At 48.3% G+C, this 21727-nt stretch overlaps 1 protein-coding gene across 1 annotated transcript in view; it reads right to left on the bottom strand.

Moving 5' to 3' along the window:
- Positions 1-5078: 5078 nt before the first annotated feature.
- SSR1 (signal sequence receptor subunit 1) overlaps positions 5079-21727 on the bottom strand; it is a 44133-nt gene continuing 27484 nt past the window's right edge. Inside the window, exon 9 of the mRNA XM_025384136.1 lies at positions 5079-5715. Within this exon, the coding sequence (XP_025239921.1) occupies positions 5691-5715 (25 nt within the window). The 3' untranslated portion in view covers positions 5079-5690. The remainder of the gene's footprint in view (positions 5716-21727) is intronic.

Here is a 21727-nt window from a genome sequence, read left to right on the forward strand (position 1 = left end):
AGGCTGGTCTTGAACTCTGAACCTCAGGTGATCCGCCCGCCTCAGCCTCCCAAAGTGCTGGGATTTCAGGTTTGAGCCATTGCGCCCAGCCTGGCTCCCAAGAGCTTTCTAATGTGCAAGGAGGGCTGGGACTGGCTGATCTAAGGGTACCCCGGGAGTGCCATTGTGTGGTCAGCTTCTGGGATTGGGAGCCAAACAGTTCCAGTCCAAGTTCTCACCCCACTCTCTGTGTGCGATCCGGCAGCCCTGGGCCTCAGTCATCTTCATCTCCCACATAGGTTTAAAATGCCCACTGCCCAGAACATACAGTCCCCGCAGAGCTGTAGATGAGTTGGAGCCCTTAAAGCCATAGCCCCCAATCCTCCCTCAGCACTTAAGGCCTTCACTGAGACACACCCTCAGTCTGGGTCTCAGGCTGAGCCACTGTGCTCAGCCAAACATTTCTTTCTCTTTCTGTCTTTCTTTCCTCCCTCCCTCCTTCCTTCCTTCCTTCCTGCCTGCCTGCCTGCCTTCCCTCCCTCCCTCCCTCCTTCCTTCCTTCCTTCCTTCCTTTTCTTATTATTTTTTTTCAGATGGAGTGCCACTCTTGTTGCCCAGGCTGGAGTGCAGTGGCACAATCTCAGCTCACTGCAACCTCCGTCTCCTGAGTTCAAGTGATTCTCCTGCCTCAGCCTCCCAAGTCTCTGGGATTACAGGCGCCTGCCACCATGTCCAACTAATTTTTGTTATTTTTAGTAGAGACGGGGTTTCGCCATGTTAGCCAGGCTGGTCTTGAACTCCTGACCTCAGGTGATCCACCCGCCTCGGCCTCCCAAAGTGCTGGGATTACAGGTGTGAGCCACCGTGCCCGGCCCAAACATTTCCTTTTCTAAGAGGCCGTGGGGTGTCCTGGATCCGGGCAAAAAGGGCAGTTCAGGGCATGGGGCCCTTTGAGGCGACGTCCTTGTTGGCCGGTCTTGGTACTGCTGCTCACCTGAGCCTGGAGAGTGGACCCCAGTCTTGCAACATTCCTCCAGCCCGCTGCCCATGACAGGAGTGCTGCCTGTGAAAGCCATGGGTCCCGTTTGTGTCCCAGAGTGTTGAACAAGATCCTCGTATACACCATCATCACACTACATGCCGGGAAGGCCGCAGGATTCTGGGACTGGAGCTCAGTTTTTTGGTTTTTGATTTTTTTATTGATACTAGAGAGAGGCTTAGACACTTTTCTAATTCTAAGAACCTGCTTAGAATTATAAAAACTAAAGGGGAAGGGGCTTCGCGTATTTTCAGGAGCTTGGGGGTTGCAAGTGTTCCATGTTTATCTGAAGATGAAGTTAACAGGATCATGAGGTAAGGAAGCGCAGCTTCAACTTCAGATGGCGTCTCTGACGTAGTGTGCGAAGCCCTTCTCCACACAGACAGTCAAGTCCACAGGAAATCCTGTCTGCCATACGCTGAACTGAGTCTCCCCAAAATCCACACGGGGAAGCCCCCACTACCTCAGAACGTGGCCATATCTGAGACAGGGCCCTTACAAAGGTAATTCAGCTTCAGTGAGGCTATCAGGCTGGGTCCTAATTCAGTTTGACAGGCGTCCTTATAAGAGGAGCTTGGAACACAGACTTGGAGGATGCGGCAGGAGGAGACGCCTGCAGACCGAGGAGAGGCCTGGGGGACACCAGCCCTGTCGAAGCCTCCCTCTCAGGCTTCCAGCCCCCGGACTGCAAGGCAATCTGTCTGTACTGTGTAAGCCCCCAGACAGAGGGCTTTCTTGTGGCATCCGGCCCTGACCAGTGCACTGCCCTGGTGGACTTTCTGCATGTTCCTGATACGGCTGACAGGTGGATGACGACGGGGCTTCTTCATTATGGAGTCTCATGAGATGCTGCGGGCACAGCACACAGGACAGTCTCCATCAGCACTAGGGACCGGCACAACCATCACAATGACAACCCTTCTCTTAATGCTCACAGGAGAATGGATGACCCCAGGTCCAAGGCCTGTGCTGGACAAGTTATAAACCAAATCCACAAATCTTCGCTGGGCTCCTGCAATACCATACCAGGTGTGGAAAGCGCTGCCTTAGTCATGCTGGCTGCCGCTCACATTTCTTATTTACTTATTTATTTATTTATGTAGAGACTGAGTCTTGCTCTGTCGTCCAGGCTGAAGTGCAGTGGTGCAATCTCGACTGTCTGCAACCTCCGCCTCCCAGGTTCAAATGATTCTGGTGCCCCAGCCTCCCGAGTAGCTGGGATGACAGGCACCCGCCATCATGCCTGGCTAATTTTTGTATTTTTAGTAGAGACGGGGTTTCACAATGTTGGTCATGCTGGTCTCGAACTCCTGACCCCAAGTGATTCGCCCACCTCCGCCTCCCAAAGTGCTGGGATAACGGGCTTGATGAGCCACTGTGCCCAGTGTGGTTCCTACATTTCATTAAAATGTCTTTATAGAATTCAGAGAAACAAGAAAAGTTATGGAGTTTTTTTGGGGAAAGCCAGGAAATTCCGCTGTCCTAGAACTGGACAATGTGTCTTGAGTTCTCTTTGGGAATATTTATTCATCTAACGGGGGTTTCTCAACTCTGGGTGCCTATCTGTAAAATGGATGCTACCAGTTTATCTGTCCAATTTAACGGCAAAATGCCTATGAAAGACAGAGTACGAGGGCAGAAGGAGAACAAGGTGGCACAGTCCCTCTCTCCCACCCACTAAGCTCTGTGACCTTGCTTAGAGGGTTGGTATTGCATTGGGAGTGGTGAGGGGCTGGACAGAGGAGCTCTTGAGGCCCCTTCCAATTCCCCTGTTCCTCTGATCAAATAATAGGTTTGCCAAGTTCCCACACCCTGGACTCTCCTGTCAAGGACCAGAGAGTCTGGGAGCTGTGCCCCTTATCAATTTAGTGCCATGCGGCTCCAAGTTCATCCTTCATTGCCTGCTTTGAGCAAATGGACCTGGCCCCTTTAGACATTTCCTTTGTGTGCTGACACGGTGTTAGGTTTTGTCAGAGGCAGCAGTGGTAGGACATGGCCAGAAGGTTTTTCTTCCTGCCCTGTGTGCCCACTTGGCTGACTCCTGCCATGCTGGCGGACCCTCCAGCTCCAGGCTCCTGCAGTGCATGGTGGTCAGCAGCACCCAGCAGCTTCCTCCATCCTCTTCTGTGGCCGACTTCCTCCAGGAAGGCACTTCCGTTACAGGAACAGCTTAACTCTGGCCACCCAGAGCTGGATATCCAGCAAGTCCCACTGCTGTGGCACCAACAGCAACTTCTCAGCCCTCCGGCGAGTCTGGGCAGTGCTCTCTCAAATGAGGGCTCAAGGTGGGAGGAGCGGTTGGATGAGAGGCTGTTTCTTATAGCTGCTCTTCCTGGATGATTGGAGTTGACGTCTTACTAGCCAACCCCTCACTTCTCTAAACCTGTTACAGTTATGTCAAATTTCCCCCATTCAAATTCATATGTGGTTTCCTCTCTTGATTGGCACAGCATTGGTACCATGTGCAGCTGCAGCCATAGACCTGTGAAGATGGAATTTGGAAGCTGGTTGTGCCTTCGGGCTTGAGCACAGTGCTGAGCTCCTTGCTGGTGGGACATTGGGTTCCTACTGTGAACAGACTTACCATCCTATGTAGTCTGCTGATACATGATCACCCCTAGATCCAGGACATGACCAAGCCCCAAGGGTGATGGCAGCACAGCCTTCCAAGAGACATCTGGGGTTTCCACCTGTGACCTTGGGAACACCGGAAGCATTTCTGGGTGCTGGAATCAAGGCACTGCATGGATGCCCAGAAATGCTCCTAAGTGGCCTCAGAGTCATGGGTCTCTGCCGCACCGTTTAGGAGACGGCATCACCCTGAGCAAGGGACCCTGCCGGGGACCACTGGGCATCGTGGCCCAGGCTCACCCATCTTCAGATCGGGGCACTGGGCATCTGTCACATGTCCAGAATACCATACCATTGTCGCAGAAGGCTTGAAACCAACGACGGGCACAGAGAAGAGAAAGGCACATCTGGTCAAATCAAAGCGCTTCAAATATTGCGACTGTCCCAGCACCTCAGTCTCAGGAGAGCCAGTGGGGGCTTCCTTCAGTCTGGCTGATTCCTCACCTCTCTTCAATCCATCTCTTTCTCAGAGGTCCCTGTACCGGCATCACCCATCGGGGAACTGATCAGCAAAGCAGTTCTGGGCCCTATTCCAGGCCGACTGACTCAGAATTTCGGGGCTGGAGCCCAGTAGTCTGTATGTGGACAGGTCCTGCAGGTGACTGTGCTGTGCAGTGAAGTGCAACAATGACTCACTTATGTGCCAGGGGCGAATCCTGGCAGGCCCAGCCTGCAAATCACTGAATGCACCCCCATCCCCCCCGCTGGCTGACAGGGGCTCACCACCCGCCCCCAACACACACAGTGTTAATCTTTGAATTCACGTGTAGAGCTTGTTTTAAAACGCAGGTTCCTGGGTCAGCTCCCTGAGATTCTGCTGGAGTAGGCATGTGGGTGCGTTCCGGGTGGTTCTGATGCGTGTGGCTCACAGGTTGAGGGTTCGATGCCTCTCTCCGCCTGTGACTGTGTGTGCACGTGTGTGTGCCTCTATCAGGTGGCAAGTGAGCACCACATCTCCGCCCTCTCCCATCTTCACCTCAGATGCGGTGCGCCTCTGCTCCTGCCGCCTCCCAGGTCCCCTGTGTCCTTCTTACCTTTACCTTGTTTCAAAATCCCCACTCCCATTCTCAAAGGCTCAAGATTCAAAGATCCCTCCTCCTGAAGCCTCTCGCCCTCCCCCCACTCTCACCCACCACCCGAAACGTGCTCTTGCTGCAAGTCCACAGTATTAGTTATGGGCCCGGCTCGTGTGAAGACAGGCAGGGGCTGTCTTATTCAGCTGTGACTCCCCAGAGCCTGGCACTCAGCAAGAGATTCATACTTATTTGTAGGCCTTTCAATTCAATTTATTTCCGTCTAATTTGATTCAGGGCAATTCAACTCCATTCACGTCAGCACAAGGAAAGAGCGCTGCAGAGCCCACAATGGGCACCAGCACACAGACAGCGGCCTCAGGCAGCCCGGCTGGAAGGAGCCCACTGGTCTCACAGAGTGGCACTGCTCGGCCTGGGCACCGAGCACTCCCCGCGCCTCAGGCCTCTCCAGACATGCCCCCTCCACCGCCCCTCCTGAGGACGCTCATCTTTGAAAATGTCCTAAGACGGAACTGGAAGCTCTAAGGTATGCGTTGCAACCATCACATGGCAGGGGCTGGCGGGCTTCACGCAGAGCCCCCTGTCTTGTGGCCTCAGTCACCATCAGCATAGTGGGTGGGGGCAGCTGACCCAAGGGGCCGACTGCATGGGTCTCATGGTTCAGCCAGTCCTTGCTGGTGGGACCTGCATCCCCATCCTACTGGCTAGGAGTAGGACTGGTTTCCTGGGAAATCACCCGTAAACAGCACACAACAGCTGTTCTTCAGCCACAAAACCCTCGTGACACAGCCATGCCCAGGGGTGACTTCCCAGAGCCATGGGTGGAGCACCCGGTTGAGTGGGCTGCTGCTGTCCTAAGTTTCACAAATTGCAAAACGATGCAGAAAAGATGGCGGGTCTCCAGGAACAGCTGCTCTGGGGGATGTCCTGAAGCAGCCACGGTGGAAGCGCTGGCCTTGCACCTGGAGACCGCGAGGCGCCCGAGCTGCAGGAGCGGCCAGATGTCATCAGTGCGTCTCCCTCCTCCGGCGTCTGAAAGAGCAAAGGGAGACAGTGACCTCCTGCGAGGCTTCCGGACGCCCCTCCAGGCACTTCCTTACTGGTGCGCGAAGCGTGTGGCTGGACAGAGGCAGCAAGGCGCGGGGCCCAAGACTCTCTGCTACTCTGTCCGGGCCAAAGAGTTCCCACGATCAAAGACCCAGAGACTCTCCCCTCACATCCACGCACCCTCCCATGAAGAAACACATGGAAAAATCGAGGATGGGGTTCAAAGTTTCTACAACAGGTCCATTTTGTGATTCCCCAAAGGAAGGACAAATACCATGCTTTTTTCTTGGGATTTGATCAGACTTGCATGCTTTCAGTGAGAATCTGGCATAAAAAGAAACCCCAACATTTCGCCATGCTTCACGAGTAAAGCAGTGAAAGCCGCACACGAAGACTCATCTGGAGAGATTTGGCGGGTTCTGCTTTGTAACTCAGTCAGCTCCCAAATCTCACTCATTCTTTCTTTCACTCAACGAATCTTTATGAAGTGCCTACTATGTGCCAGGCCCATAGGAGCTGGGGCACCGTCGTGAACAAGATGAGGTCCCCTGAGCCTTGCAGTCGAGCGGGGGAAGAGACACACACCAGGATGGCTTGGTCAGTGTAGGTGAGGCACTGTAGCCAGGACTCGGGTGAGGGGACAGACACCTACCCTAACTGCGGGTGCCTGCGGGGGTCTACACAAGCTTTCTTAGAAGAGGGGTCATGAATATGGAGGTTGTAAAAAATAAATAAGACCCCACTGTTCCCAAGTCATCAGTATCCACATCACCAGTCACAGGCCAACCCAGCAGCACCATGTGGCCCTGGAGATGCTGAGCTAGGAAGGCCAGAGCATTGCTGCAGGGCTATTCTTGCCAAAAAGGCAGAATCTGAATGTGATCCAGGGGAAGGATCCCACAAACTCTCACTGGGGTACTCTCTGCAAAACAACTAGCCTGCATTCTTTAAAAATGCCAGGGACGCTGAAAGAGAGGCTGTTCCAGAACAATGGAGACCAAGACATGACAACTAAACGTACTACGTGATCCCAAACCAGGAAACAAAATAGCCATCAAGAGGATTACTGAGACAATTAGTGAAGTCTGAACACAGCCTATAGTTTAGAAACCATTGCATAAATGTTAAATTTCCTGACTTTTATAACCGTAGTTTAGTTATATAAGAGAATGTTTGGGCCGGGCGCAGTGGCTCACACCTGTAATCCCAGCATTTTGGGAGGCCAAGGCGGGTGGATCACCTGAGGTCCGGAGTTCAAGACCAGCCTGACCAACATGGAGAAATCCCATCTCTACTAAAAATACGAAATTAGCTGGGTGGGACAGCACATGCCCGTAATCCCAGCTACGGGAGGCTGAGACAGGAGAATCGCTTGAACCTGGGAAGCAGAGGTTGCGGTGAGCCAAGATCACGCCATTGCACTCCAGCCTGGACAAGAGAGCGAAACTCCGACTCAAAAAAAAAAAAAAAAAAGAGAGAGAATGTTTGTTGTTAGAAGGTAAACACTGGTGTATCTGGGGGAAAGGGGACGTGGTATGCCTGCAATTTACTCCCAAAGAGCTCAGAAAAAAATACATATGGGGGGTGTGTGCATTTGTGTGTGGTGAAATGCTAAGCACGATCTGGGTGAAGGTGAAGGGTATAGGGAGTTTCTTTATACTATTTTGAAACTTTTGTGTAAGTTTGAAGGTGGCAGAGTGTCTGGGAGAGAGGGCAGCCTGGGCAGGCAGGAGGTGGCACCAGTGTGGTGCGCACAGGGAGGGAGCTGCCGGGCTGGAGTACAAATTCACAGGAGGACCAGTGAGACAGAAGGGCCAAAGGGCAGGCAGAAGCTAATGGTGGAGAACTTTGTCCTGATGGCTGTGGGGAACCTTTAGGGGCAGGAGAGAGCAACAGGGTCAGAATGCCATTTGACAATGACCACAGAAGCAACTCAGGTGGTGGGCTGGAAGGGGACCAGACTGGCAGCTGGGAGAGTGGGGCAGGGCTCTCGCAGCACTGCAGGCAAAGGCAGCACCGCACCCACAGGGGCAGCATATGGGAACCAAGAGCTTGCCACATATTCCCAAGGCCCAGAGCAGGGTAGGGCCACAGAAGAGCTGGATATAAGAGACTGTTAAGAGGCAGGAGGATGGAGGGGGTCTGCAAAAAGGGAGTTTCTTCTGGAAGTGATGGCACCAACGGAGACAGGAAATACTGCAGGAGAAAGTGGTTTAGGGGGCTGGGCGCGGGGGCTCACGCCTGTAATCCCAACACTTTGGGAGACCGTGGCGGGTGGATCACCTGAGGTCAGGAGTTCGAGACCAGCCTGACCAACATGGAGAAACCCAGTCTCGACTAAAAATACAAAAAATTAGCTAAGCGTAGTGGTACATGCCTGTAATCGCAGCTACTCGAAAGGCTGAGGCAGGAGAATCGCCCGGGAGGTGGAGGTTGCAGTGAGCCAAGATTGCGCCATTGCACTCCAGCCTGGGCAACAAGAGCAAAACTCCGTCTTAAAAAATAAAAAATTAAAAAAAAAAGAGAGAAAAAAAGTGGTTCAGGGAAGGAAAATGATTGATCCCCATATGGCGTTCCGGGTGCCTCTGGGGTACGCGTGTTTGGCTGGATACGTCTGCCGCTCACTGGAGAGAGTGGGGGCACTCCTGGGGCCAGCCTACCCACGTCCATATCCTGGCTACCTTGCTCACTAGCGGGGCGGCCTTACCGTTCTACATATACCTCAATCTGCTCAGCTCTAGAATGATATTATAACCTATCTCAAATCGAGAGCGGTATGAGTGCACACAAGCCAAATGCTTTGAGGAGTCTCAGGTCAGAGCTCAGTGCTCAGTAAGGGGCAGCACCCCCCACCCATTTCAGGTGGCCTTGCAGCTATCAAAGGGTGAGAAGTACCAGGAAGGGGGCCCGGAACACGGCCCTGGGCAACAGGAGCCTCATCAGTGACAAGCTCCCCCCGCCCTCAGTGTGCTTGTGCCGTCCGGCCACATGGCTGCTCAGGGACATCGTGGCTGTGAGCCACGGCTTGTCCTGGATGACGGTGTGCAGCATGGTGTGGGAGAACCGGCAGCACCTGCTAAAATGCAGACTCCTGGGCCCCAGCCCAGTGTCAGAGCCTCTCTGGGGAAGGCATCCTGAGCCTTGCACTTCAAGGAAGCCCCACCCTTTACTAAACCCCCAGTCTCAGGAGCAATTCAGCCTGCAAGTGCCGAAGAGCAGGAAGGAATTGCTGAAGGAATGTGTTTTTGGAGGGAGAGAGCTAATGGCAATCATTTCCATCTTTTATCTCAGGTCATCACTTGGACCCTTTAATTTACATAACTCAATAGACTCTGTAAGGTTTCAAGGAGTCAATTATCATCTTAATAAAGGCAGTGTTTCCTTGAAAACAAAATTGCTCTATGGAAATATATTTCCATATATATATATATATCTTTTTTTGGTCTTTTTTTTTTTTTTTTTTTCCTTTTTGTGGAGAACGGGGTCTCGCTATATTACCCAGGCAGGTCTCGAACTCCTGGGCTCAAGCTATCCTCCCGCCTCTGCCTCCCTGAGAGCTGGGATTACAGGCGTGAGCCACTGTGCACGGCCCAGGAATGTATTTTTCAAAAGACCCATGTAGGTTGCAGGATGTTTTACCTTGGCCTGGATAACATGATTTTTGACAAAGAAAGAAGTGATAGCTCTCTTCCAACATTTCAGGTGCAAGGCCACCTGAAATGAGTGGGCGGTGCTGCCCCTTATTGTTGTAAGGGACAGAAGGCAGATTTTTTTTTTTTTCTAAGAAGATCTGCAGAGCAGAACTAGGACATCAACAGGGAAGTTGATTTAGGTTCAAGGAGGAACTAGTATTTGAGCTGTCCAAAGGCTGGCCACCTGGCCAGGCAGAGGTGCTCATACAGGTGGTTATAGAAGAGGGTCCTGCATTGGGTAAAGAGCTGGAGGAGATGACTCTTAAGATTCTTTCCAACTCGAACATTAAGTAGAAGATGAGAGGCCTCTACCAGAAGTTCACAGGGAGGAGTAAGTTGCTGACAGTGGTTTTCAGTTGGCTGACAAATAAACACGGCTTATGTAATGAGGAAATAAATACTCTTACTGGTGAAAATTTGAAGGCTACTCTGTGCCAGACATCGGGATCAGCTTTTTCTTAACATGTAGAAACTTTAAGAAGTCAAAACCCTTGACATATAGCAAGGACTTTATAAATATTCCTAGGATAACTAATAACTGTAGTTACTATTATCCCCATTTTACAGATGAAGAGACAGACTGAGACAAGTGACTTGCCCAAGGTAATCTAGCCATTGAGTGGGTAAGTTTTGATTCAAACAAGGGCTAATTCCAAGAGCTATTTTTTTAAATACATAAAAAACTAATTTTTAAATTTTTTTGTAGAGATGGGGTCTTACTATATTGCCCAGGCTGGTCTCGAACTCCTTGCGTCAAGTGATCCTCCTGCCTTGGCCTCCCAAAGCGCTGGGATTACAGGCTAGGATTACTGTTGGAGCTACCGTGCCTGGCCTCCAACCACTATTCACCATCATACTATACTACTGACTGTCCAGCCACTGAAAATACTTGATTTGTTCATCTGAAACATCCTGTGTGTATACGTGTGTGGACACCACAGAGGCAAAGTCGAGGGGTGGCCAGCTTTGTCTGTCCTCAAAGACTGCTCCATTTGGGAGGCAAGGTGAATCTGGACAGCACATGTTGGGCATGGTCAGGCAGCTCTACAGGTGACCCGCGGGCTTGCCTCACTGCATTCATCTTTCTACCAACACAAACCATTCAAATTACTTTAAAAATCCGAGATTATTTCATTGATGTCTTAGCAAAAGCAGCATTTTTCGTTTTCATTTTAGTTCTGGGGTAGGGGTGGAGCACAGACTGTTAGGCTGGTTGGAATAGGGGGTTGGCTTTAGGAGAGAATGGTTCCTAACAATCTTGCCTTCTTCCCAGGCTTCTCCAGCTTTCTGGCAATACCAAGGGGCAGACCCGGGAATGGGTTGTTCAGTCACTGCTGTACCGTCCGTGAGCGGCAGAGGGCAGCAAAACACACTCATCTGACGGGCATCAAGGGAGCCTGGGGATAACCAGGTATGCTTTAAAATGTTTTCACATCATTTAGGGAACTTTTGCAGAGGAGAAATACTACAGATTTAAAATTATGAAACCAAAAAAACACAGACATGAGTAATTACTTATTCCCTTATGAGAAACTTAGAACCAGGTGTGGTGGTTCACACCTGTAATCTCAGCACTTTGGGAGGCTGAGTTGGGAGGATCACCTGAGGCCATGAATTTGAGACCAGCCTGGGCAGCATGGCGAGACCCTGTCTCTACTAAAAATACCAAAAAATTAGCTGGGCATGGGGGTGTGTGCCTGTAATCACAGCTACTTGGGTGGCTGAGGCACAAGAATTCCTTGAACCTGGGAAGCAGAGGTTGCAGTGAGCTAAGATGGCGCCACAGCACTCCACTCCAGCCTGGGCAACAGAGCGGGACTCTGACTCAAAAAACATAGAAGTGGGCTGGGCGTGGTAGCTCACACCTGTAATCCCAGCACTTTGGGAGGGTGAGGCGGGTGGATCACGAGGTCAGGAGTTCTAGACCAGCCTGGCCAATATGGTGAAACCCCCGTCTCCACTAAAAATACAAAAATCAGCTGGGTGTAGTGGCACCTGCCTGTAGTCCCAGCTACTCAGGAGGCTAAGGCAGAAGAATCACTTGAACCCGGGAGGCGGAGGTTGCAGTGAGCGGAGACTGTGCCACTGCACTCCAGCCTGGGTGACAGAGCAAGACACCGTCTCAAAAAAGAAACAAAGAAACAAACAAAAAACACATAGAAGTATACTTTCACAAATTCTTTTTAAAAAATACCTACATATAATTTAAAATAGAGATGGGGGTCTCACTATGTCAACCAGGCTGGTCTCAAAATCTTGGGCTCAAGTGATCCTCCCACCTTGGCCTCCAAAGTGCTGAGATTACAGGCATGAGCCACTCTGCCCAGCCAACTTTTACAAATTCTCTTTTTTTTTTTTGGAGACGGAGTCTTGCTCTCTCACCCAGGGTGGAGTGCAGTGCCACACTCTCGGCTCACTGCAACCTCCACCTCCTGAGTTCAAGCAATTTTCCTGCCTCAGCCTCCCAAGCAGCTGGGACCATAGGCACCCACCACCACGCCCGGCTAATTTTTGTATATTTAGTAGAGACGGGATTTCACCACGTTGGCCAGGCTGGTCTCAAACTCCTGACCTCAAGTGATCCACCTGCCTTGGCCTCCCAAAGTGCTGGGATTACAGGTATGAGCAACCATGCCCAGCCTACTTTTATAAATTCTTAAAGACATAGCTAGTCTCCTGACGTGAGGCACTACTCAAAGGGAGCCTGAGCAAATAGTTTTCCTTTGGTCTCTTTCCTCACAGTGTTCCTGTGGCAGCTTTTGTGTGCCTGTGATGTTATGGAGTTGTTTCCACTGGGAATTTGGCAACTTTGTCATGCGATTAAGGAGAAAATAGTTAAGGTTACAATTCACTCAATTTAGGAACCAACTTTTTATTTTGAAGCTACAGCTGTGATCTACTGTTTCACTTCCCTTTATGGAAGTCACCTAATGGAATTTCACAGAAACCATCTCTAGCAACGCCTATGCACTTGCTTGCCAGTTTCCGTTAAGTTTTTGTTTTAGTAAACGCTTCCTGGTTGAGCTGCAACGTACAACCAAGATGCCATTTCAACTTCTCAAGGTGCAGCAGTCTGATCCATAACCCCGCAAGTTCCCAGCCAGAGATGCATGCATCTGTGAACCCAAAGCATGCCAATTCAACCTCTTATCTTCTCCCGGCTGTCCAGTGAATGGTGCCCTGGAGAAAGAACCTCAGTAAATGAGGGAGATGGCATCATCACATGAAGGTTCTGGACACAAACCTGCGTCCAGCTCTGCCACTTAATGGTTGAGGAATTTCTGGCAAGTTATTTCACCTGTGTTCAATTTCCTTATTAGAAAAATGGAGACATACCTACTTCACAGTGTGATAATTAAATAATTCACATGAAACACCTACCATGTGTGCCAGGTCCTGTTTTAAGACTTGGTGAGCTGGTGACAAAATTCTTGCTGTCATAAGCTTACATTCACAAGGGGTGAGTGACAGGCAATGGAAGGACAAGGTAACTTCTCTCTGTGTCTGTGTGTGTGTGTGTGTGAGAGAGAGAGTCTCGCTCTGTTGCCCAGGCTGAGAGACAGAGAGAGAGAAAGTGTCTCTCGCTCTGTCGCCTAGACTGGAGTGCAGTGGCACGATCTTGGCTCACTGCAACCTCCGACTCCTGGGTTCAAGTGATTCTCCTGCATCAGCATCCCGAGTAGCTGGGATTACAGGTGCGCACCACCACACCCGGCTAATTTTTGTATTTTTAGTAGAGATGGGGTTTCACCATATTGGCCAGGCTGGTCTTGAACTCCTCACCTCAAGTGATCTGCCCACCTCAGCCTCCCAAAGGGCTGGGATTACAAGCGTGAGCCACTATGTCAGGCCCAAGGTAACTTCTGATAGTGGTGAAGATAATGAGAACAGAGCAGGGTGTGTGGGGCCTTCCATGAGGGGAGTTGTCAGGAAAACTAAGAGCAGGGAAGATGGGGGCTGAGACCTGGGCAGAGGGGATTACTGCCAAGGCCCTGATCCTGGACAAGCCTGGCAGGGTAGAGGATGTGGAGGTGGCTGGCCAGGAAGCCTGGAGGGCAGCACAGGAGGGGCAAGGCAGGGAAGGAGAGATCCTGGAGAGCCCTGCAGGCAGTGGTGGAGCACCGATGGTCACCTAAATGTCAGTGGAAGCCAGAGGACAGTTTCCGGAAGGGAAGAGTCAGGATCTGACCGAGTGGCTTGGACTCTTGTGGGCATAAAGCCGGAGAGGCAAGGGAGTGCGGCAGGAGTGGCTGCACTGAGCACTGACTGGCACCAACTCGGCAGCAGAGAGGAACTCATGACTTTACAAATAGCAAAGAGAAAGGTTGAGTCCCTGAAAAGGAGAAATACTTTCAAGGATTTTCTATTAAGAATCTTGGGGCCAGGCACAGTGGCTCATGCCTGTAATCCCAGCACTTTGGGAGGCCGAGGTGGGCAGATCACGAGGTCAGGAGATTGACACCACCCTGGCTAACACAGTGAAACCTCGTCTCTATTGAAAATACAAAAAAATTAGCCGGGCGTGGTGGTGAGCGCCTGTAGACCCAGCTACTCGGGAGGCTGAGACAGGAGAATGGCTTGAACCTGGGAGACAGAGTTTGCAGTGAGCCCAGATCGCGCCACTGCACTCCAGCCTGGGCGACAGAGCGAGACTCCGTGTCAAAAAAAAACAAAAACAGAAAAAGAATCTATCTTGTGCTGGGCACGGTGGCTCATGCCTATAATCCCAGCACTTTGGGAGGCCAAGGCGGGCAGATCATCTGAGGTTGGGAGTTTGAAACCAGCCTGACCAACATGGTGAAACCCCGTCTCTACTAAAAATACAAAAATTAGCTGGGTGTGGTGGCACATGCCTGTTATCCCAGCTACTAAGGAAGCTGGGGCAGGAGAATCACTTGCACCCGGGAGGTGGAGGTTGTGGTGAGCTGAGATCATGCCATTGCACTCCAGCCTGGGCAACAAGAGTGAGACTCTGTCTCAAAAAAAAAAAATCTATCTTGACAGGGCACAGCAGTTCACACCTGTAATCCCAGCACAGCACTTTGGGAGGCTGAGGTGGGCAGATCACAAGGTCAGGAGTTCAAGACCAGTGTAGCCAATATGGTGAAACCCCATCTCTACTAAAAATACAACAATTAGTCAGGTGTGGTGGTGGGCACCTGCAGTCCCAGCTACTTGGGAGGCTGAGGCAGGAGAATCGCTTGAACTTGGGAGGCAGGGGTTGCAGTGAGCCAAGATCGTGCCATTGTACTCCAGCTAGGCGACAGAGATACTGTTTAAAAAAAAAGAAAAAAAGAATATCTTGATTTTCTTTCACTATGTAGTGACAATGCATCCAAGTTAAAAAGTGGCTCAGTTTCTTTTGGGGCCACAAATAAGCTGTCCACAACCACTGGGATTATTAGACTCATTGTAGGAGGCTCAGATAAATTTCACAGTTGCATTTATTGCTTCCATTATATATAGGCACATTACAAACATTCTAAAAAAGAAAAAAAAAAAGCCCACCATCCTAACCAAAAACAGCTTTAGCATTTTGGTATATTTCTTTTCAGACTTTGGATTAATCCAAAGTTTAATACTGAATGTTTCAAGCATGGCAGAGAAGACATAATGCTGGTTCTTACTGCCCTAATATATTTTTTTCCTAACTCCTCAAGCTTGTTATGCTGTAGTATTTTTTATTCTTCAAAGCATTTTTTCCTCTCAGCAGAAAAGGCTAAAAACATTATTAACTGGTAACAAAAACTGATTCTCCAGAGTTTGCACAGCCTCTAATCAAAACTTACTTTTTCTGTGAAGAACACGTTTAATTCTACTGCTTAGAATAAAATCTTGAAGGGAAAGAAATCTTAGGTGCTACTGACTTATTGGGTGGGTACACAGATGAGAAAATTAAATGAAGGATCCATCTCGGCTTCCTTAGAAATAAGCAATTAGAGTATGCAGTCTGTGCAATTATTGGGAATCGAAACTCAGTATGGGAGTGGGGGTGGGGGAGACCTTACTTACTCATACCTGTGTGGCGGGGAGTGTCTTTACGATCATCATCTGAAAAGCAAACTAGCTGACAGCCCAAGAGTGCCTGTAAAACTAATCTTAAACCACCTTTATTCTAAAACATCATTCTGTTACTTGAAATGTCTAAAAATGTGTGAACTTTTTGTTTGTTTTTGTTTTTGAGACGGAGTCACCGAGGCTGGAGTGCAGTGGTGCAATCTCAGCTCACTGCAACCTCCGCCTCCCGGGTTTAAGTGATTCTCCTGCCTCAGTCTCCTAAGTAGCTGGGATTACAGGTGCCTGCCACCATGCCCAGCTAATTTTTGTATTCTTTAGTAGAGACGAGGTTTTACCATGTTGGTCAGGGTAGTCTCGAACTCCTGACCTCATGATCCATCCACCTCGGCCTCCCAAAGTGCTGGGATTACAGGCGTGAGCCACCGTGCCTGACCAAACTTTTAAATAATTTCCAGGAGGAAATTATGATCGAAATTGTGATATATATATATTTTTTTGGCTTCTATTTTATATTCCTCATGCATCCTGAGACCAAGCAGGAATATGCACTGGTACTTTAGAAAACATGTTGCACACAAATATTTTCATGATCAGCTTTAATTTAAGGGACATGTAAATCAAAAGATGCATTTGACAGGACAGCAGACTAGTTCAAGCAGGAGGTTAGACCAGTAAGAACAACCAAGACAGCAAAGTGCTCGTTGGCTTTACCGCACTTAAGAACTGACCCCCAAATAACAGAAACGTTTCTCAAATCTGCACAAGAATTTTAAGGATTCATGACCCCACTTTCATTAAATAGTCCCAGAAGATAACTAAATAACATTTTCAGATAGAACTTCACACTGCAGAAGTTTCACAATAAACAAACCTGACTAAGATACGCTGACAGAAATCACATTGAGTTTGCAAGCACTAGAACTCAAATAGAAAACCCAAGACCTCCTGCAATAAATTAGAAAATATAAACAGAAATATTTTAAACGTCAAGTATTTTGCCCCAACTAAATTCAGATTTCTTCAATGTTCTCTGACTTGTTAGATTTCAAAGTGAAGAGAACTGAAATCTCGTTTTATTCACAGCAGAGCCAAAATTGGAAGTCACTTATTAAATACTTATGTACAAAGCACCATACTTGGGGCTCTATGCAATTTCAGGTTGGATAAACAAGTCATAATGACAAAAAGTTAGACTGGGGAGACTGACGGAGAGAAGCAAGCACCTGTGATTTGTTGGTTTGGCGTTACAATAAACACGGTAAGTGAAAATGAGTCACAGGCAGTTAGAATGGCATTAAGGAAACCATTTAGGTCTAAAACTCAGAACTGAAGTGATCAACAGTTAACAGATGAAGCCATGAGAACCGGCACGCTCTGGAAAGGCTGCTGCAGAGAGCGGGATGGAGTCAGTCAACAGATTCCTCAACAGAAAAGGAGTGAGGAGCAGGGCCAAAGAAATGAAGGTGAACTTGGGGGGTGGTGTTCAATGGGTTAAATACACAAGTTGATGCTGGGGAACTGAGGCTGAAGAAGGTTCTGGCAAGTGGGGAACCATGAGATCCTGACAGAGCAGGCTTTTGTGGGCAGAAGCCATATTAGAAGAACAGTTAAAGGAAAGCCTGAAATCCTGGCAACGAAAAGGAAGCCAAGAACATAGGAGATATTTTGACAAAGGGGAGAAGCAACAGAACAGGAAGTGAGGCAGGAGAACCACAGAGATGGAAGCTGGGAGGGTGTCCATGGAGACGGGCACAAGAGAAAATCAACCAGAGACTGAGAAAGCGGCGGGAAGGAAAGGTTTCATCTGGAGAGAAAAGCCTCTCAAGGCTGGGAGGGACAGGAGCTGGTGACCATGAAGCAGTTCAGACTCAGCTCTGAGCCCCTTGTGGAGACCACAGGCGGCGCAGCAAAGTCCTCGCTGCAGAGCGAAGACCATGGGCGCACAGACAGGGTTATCCCTTGAAACCAGATCCGGGAGGCCATCAGTCAACAAGCCTGTGTGGTCACAGATGCTTACTGGTGGTTCCTGAAATGAGTATTTCTAGGCAGGGGGCTTCAGTAGAAACCAGATGTGTGCTATTCGGGTGGACTTCAAGTAAGGAGTCGAGATAAAACACTTAGAGTGACCCTTTGGCCACTGCCCTATCTGCAGGCTCAGCCTGCTCTACATCTGATTCCCACAGTGGAGGGACAGATGAGAAAAATACATAATCATTATGTTTTAGCCAGGAAAAGGCAACTTATGAACTGGATGACATATCAAATGCAAGACCTTAACATGCATTCACTCTACTAAACTGCTCTGAAGAATTCAAAGGAAAGAAATTCGGTTCTCATGCGTACCAAGGACCAACTGCTTTGAATCTTCCACTGTTGATGGTGGCAACCGGTCCTTTTAGGAGAGCCATTTTCCAGACAGTCTGTACTTTTTTTTGTTGTTGTTAGTAGCTTTTACTTGTTATTTACGTGTTTATTTTTTGAGACAGTCTCACTCTGTCACCCAGGCTGGAGTGCAGTGGCGCAACCTTGGCTCACTGCAACCTCCACCTCCTGGGTTCAAGTGATTCTCATGCCTCAGCCTCGCGAGCAGCTGGGATTACACGCATGTGCCACCACACTCGGCTAATTTTTGTTTATTTTTTTTTGAGATCGAATCTCGCCCTATCTCCCAGGCTGGAGTGCAGTGGCACGATCTCGGCTCACTGTAATCTCTGCCTTCCGGGTTTAAGCAATTCTCCTGCCTCAGCCTCCCAAGTAGCTGGGATTACAGGCATGCACCACCACACCCAGCTAATTTTTATATTTTTAGTAGAGATGGGGTTTCCCTATGTTAGGCAGGCTGGTCTTGAACTCCTGACCTCAGGTGATCTGCCTGCCTTGGCCTCCCAAAGTGTTGGGATTACAGGAGTGAGCTACCACACCCGGGCTTTTTTTTGTATTTTTTAGTAGAGATGGGCTTTCAACATGTGGCCAGGCTGGTCTCGAACTCCTGACCTAAAGTGGTCCACCCACCTCGGCCTCCCAAAGTGCTGGGATTACAGGAGTGAGGCACCATGCCCTGCCCAGACAGTCTTTATAAATGTGGCTTGACTCTGGAGTGTGATAGCAGAAAAAAATACAGGCAGTGTGTAGTCCCAGCTACTCGGGAGGCTGAAGTAGCAGAATGGCGTGAACCTGGGAGGTGGAGCTTGCAGTGAGCTGAGATCGCACCACTGCCCTCCAGCCTGGATGGCAGAGAGAGAGGCTATGTCTAAAAAAAATAAAATTAAATTTAAAAATAAAAATAAAAATAAAAAAAAACAGGCAGTGCCTCAGAGAATATAAAATATCAAGCAAATCCTAAGTGTTGAAGCTAGAACCCAGGTGAGTGCACTCTGCACTACTGAGAACATGCTCCCTGCCGAAGGGCTCGTACACCTTATTCCAACCAAGCCGGAAACAGCAGCAGACCAAACCTGAGGAGTGGGTGCCTCTGCGCTCCTTGAGGCTGTTTCACTACAGATAACAAGGTTACCCAGGGCAGTTGTGAAGATGAAATGAGGATGTGTGTGACAGAGCAGAGCAGATGCTTGATGTACTCAATCTGAACACTACTCTTGACTACAGTATTTCTCACTCTTTCTAAAATGCCTTTAGGCCTTAAGCTCCTATTTCTATAAATGTTGGGTTGATGAGACTGAAATGGTTTCTGAAAAAACTGTTCAGAAATAGACCGATTTTCTTTGGGTGGTTCAGTCTGATGCTGAAATAAATTCCAAGATGATTTTCAAAAATAACATGAACCCCAACAACTTCACTGGGAAATATGGAGTCTCTTCAAACATGTTCTAAAAAAGAACTGGATGTGCAGGTGTAAGAGATTTATGACAAAACAAAGACTCCCCTTGCCAGCCTTATTACTCTGGTTCATCATTAAATCCAGTGCTAGCCATATTACATGCCCATCTTGAAATTTTCATCCTTTAGTTAAAAAAAGAACACTATTTAGCTTACATATGCAGAATTTAACTACTACCCCACCACATCAAAGTCCATAAGGTACCATATACTCTTCCCCATCCCATGCTTCATGGGATGTTACTACAGTATGGTGCTTTACAGCGAAAATGAGAGCAGTCACTTACGTGGCTTACTGAGAGCCAGGCAAATATTCTAAGCGGCTACACACAGTAACTCCTAACAACCTTAGGAGGCAGGCACCAAAACCTGAAGCATCATACAACTAAGAGGGGATCTGGGATTCAAACCCAGGCAGCCTGACATGAGCGTTTCCTTTTTTTTCTCTTTTGCTAAATAAAAACTAGGTTTAAGGGAAGAATCATTTATAACAACATTGAATTAAATAAGGGTTTGTAGGTCAAAGAATTAAGACTGTTTAGGGCAGACACTTCAAGCATCTCTCAATTCACAAAAGAGCACACCGAGACTCCAAGGATGAGCTGCCTTTGGTTAGTGGCTAGGGTACCATCAAGACCCAGAGGTCTCCTAACTCGCATGCTAGCACACCACACCACCCCTTTGTTCAACCTCACAGAACTGCCAATGATACTAGCGTATCACCAGGAATACTTATGAACCATACTAACTCACATGGAAGAATGGCAAATGAAAACTGGCCCACATTTTCTTGTTCCTTCTTCAAACAGTAACAGGGTTCTACATAATTGTGAACTAGAAGCTGGGTATGAAAAACAAGCCAGATACAGAGCTCACAGTCCAGAGGGAGACATGTCAACAAGGTGACAGACAGGCTGCTATGTCTACTGACAGAAGTCTACATATGGGATAGCAGGGGAACCAAAAAAAGGCACAGTCAAAACATCTTTGACTGCAATTTGGAGACTTTAAATAAGGATTATCCTTTCTACAGGTATACTGAACTTTCTTTTTAATGCCTCACTGTGCCTATTAAGCAAAATCCATAACATAACACACCAGACAGAAGCCTTACCCTGTGGGCCAGGCGCAGTGGCTCACACCTGTAAGCCAACACTTTGGGAGGCCAAGGTGGGTGAATCACTTGAGCTCAGGAGTTCGAGACCAGCCTGGCAACATGGTGAAACCCTGTCTCTACCAAAAATACAACAAAAAAATTAGCCAGGCCTCTGGTGCGTGCCTGTGGTCCCAACTACTTGGAAAGCCGAAACAGGAGAATCGCTTGAGCCCAAGAGGCAGAGGCTGCCGTGAGCTGAGATCATGCCACTGCACTCCACTCTGGGCAATACAGTGAGACCCCATGTCAAAAAAAAAAAAAAAAAAAAAGATAAAACATAAAAGCAGCCTCACCCTGTAATCTTAGTTCTATACTATCTGGTTCTATAACCCAAGAGCAGATACTTCACTCTCACCTTCAACGTGAAGACAGATCTTTCAATCCTTTAGAGCTTGAAAATGCAATCAACCCATTAAAATGTTTTAAAGACCATGATCCTGTTCATCAAGGAGACTTTAAAGATATGTGATTAACAGAAATTTAAAAGGGTATTGTGGGTAACTGAATTATCATAGATACAGTACAGCAAGTATATATGGTGTATTCATTACTGAGATGATTTGAACTTTCCATATTCTATATGTAACCTTGAGCAAGCTACTTAAATTCAGGTTTTGTCTATTCCATCTATAAAATGGGAACAGTATCACCTTCCTTCAGTGAGCTGTCGTAAAGGTGTGTGATATGATGACTAGAAAACCAACAAAACACAGCCCATGACTGATGTTTAATAAATGAGTTCCCTTCCCACTTTCTTAAAATGCAGCAAAGTGGTACCCAAACCTAAGAGCTATTATCCCTAAATAATTTCAAAATCTAAAAAAAGAAAAACCTTAGAACCTCAGATGATATAATTAATATAAAAGCCCAGGTTTTTGTATAAATGAAAAGGGATACAAATTCATACAGAATCCATTAGTAACATTCATAAGCGCCCTAAATAAATGACTGAGATGTTTGCAAGTCAGCTGCAAGGTGTTCTTCCTCCTCAAATACCCTCTAAGGATGAGCTTATAGACAGATAAACTTAACAATGAAACCTAGTATTTTATCAGTAAGAATCTTGTTCCTGTGTTAAGCTGCTCTTTACTAAGTTGGAGGTAGGAGTTCAAAGTAGAGTTTTACTTAAGAAAATTGGGGGCTGGGCGTGGTGGCTCAAGCCTGTAATCCCAGCACTTTGGGAGGCCGAGACGGGCGGATCACGAGGTCAGGAAATCAAGACCATCCTCGCTAACCGGGTGAAACCCCGTCTCTACTAAAAAATACAAAAAACTAGCCAGGCGGGATAGCGGTG

The sequence above is a fragment of the Theropithecus gelada genome, chromosome 4 (assembly GCF_003255815.1).
Source record: "Theropithecus gelada isolate Dixy chromosome 4, Tgel_1.0, whole genome shotgun sequence".
Lineage (NCBI taxonomy): Eukaryota > Metazoa > Chordata > Mammalia > Primates > Cercopithecidae > Theropithecus > Theropithecus gelada.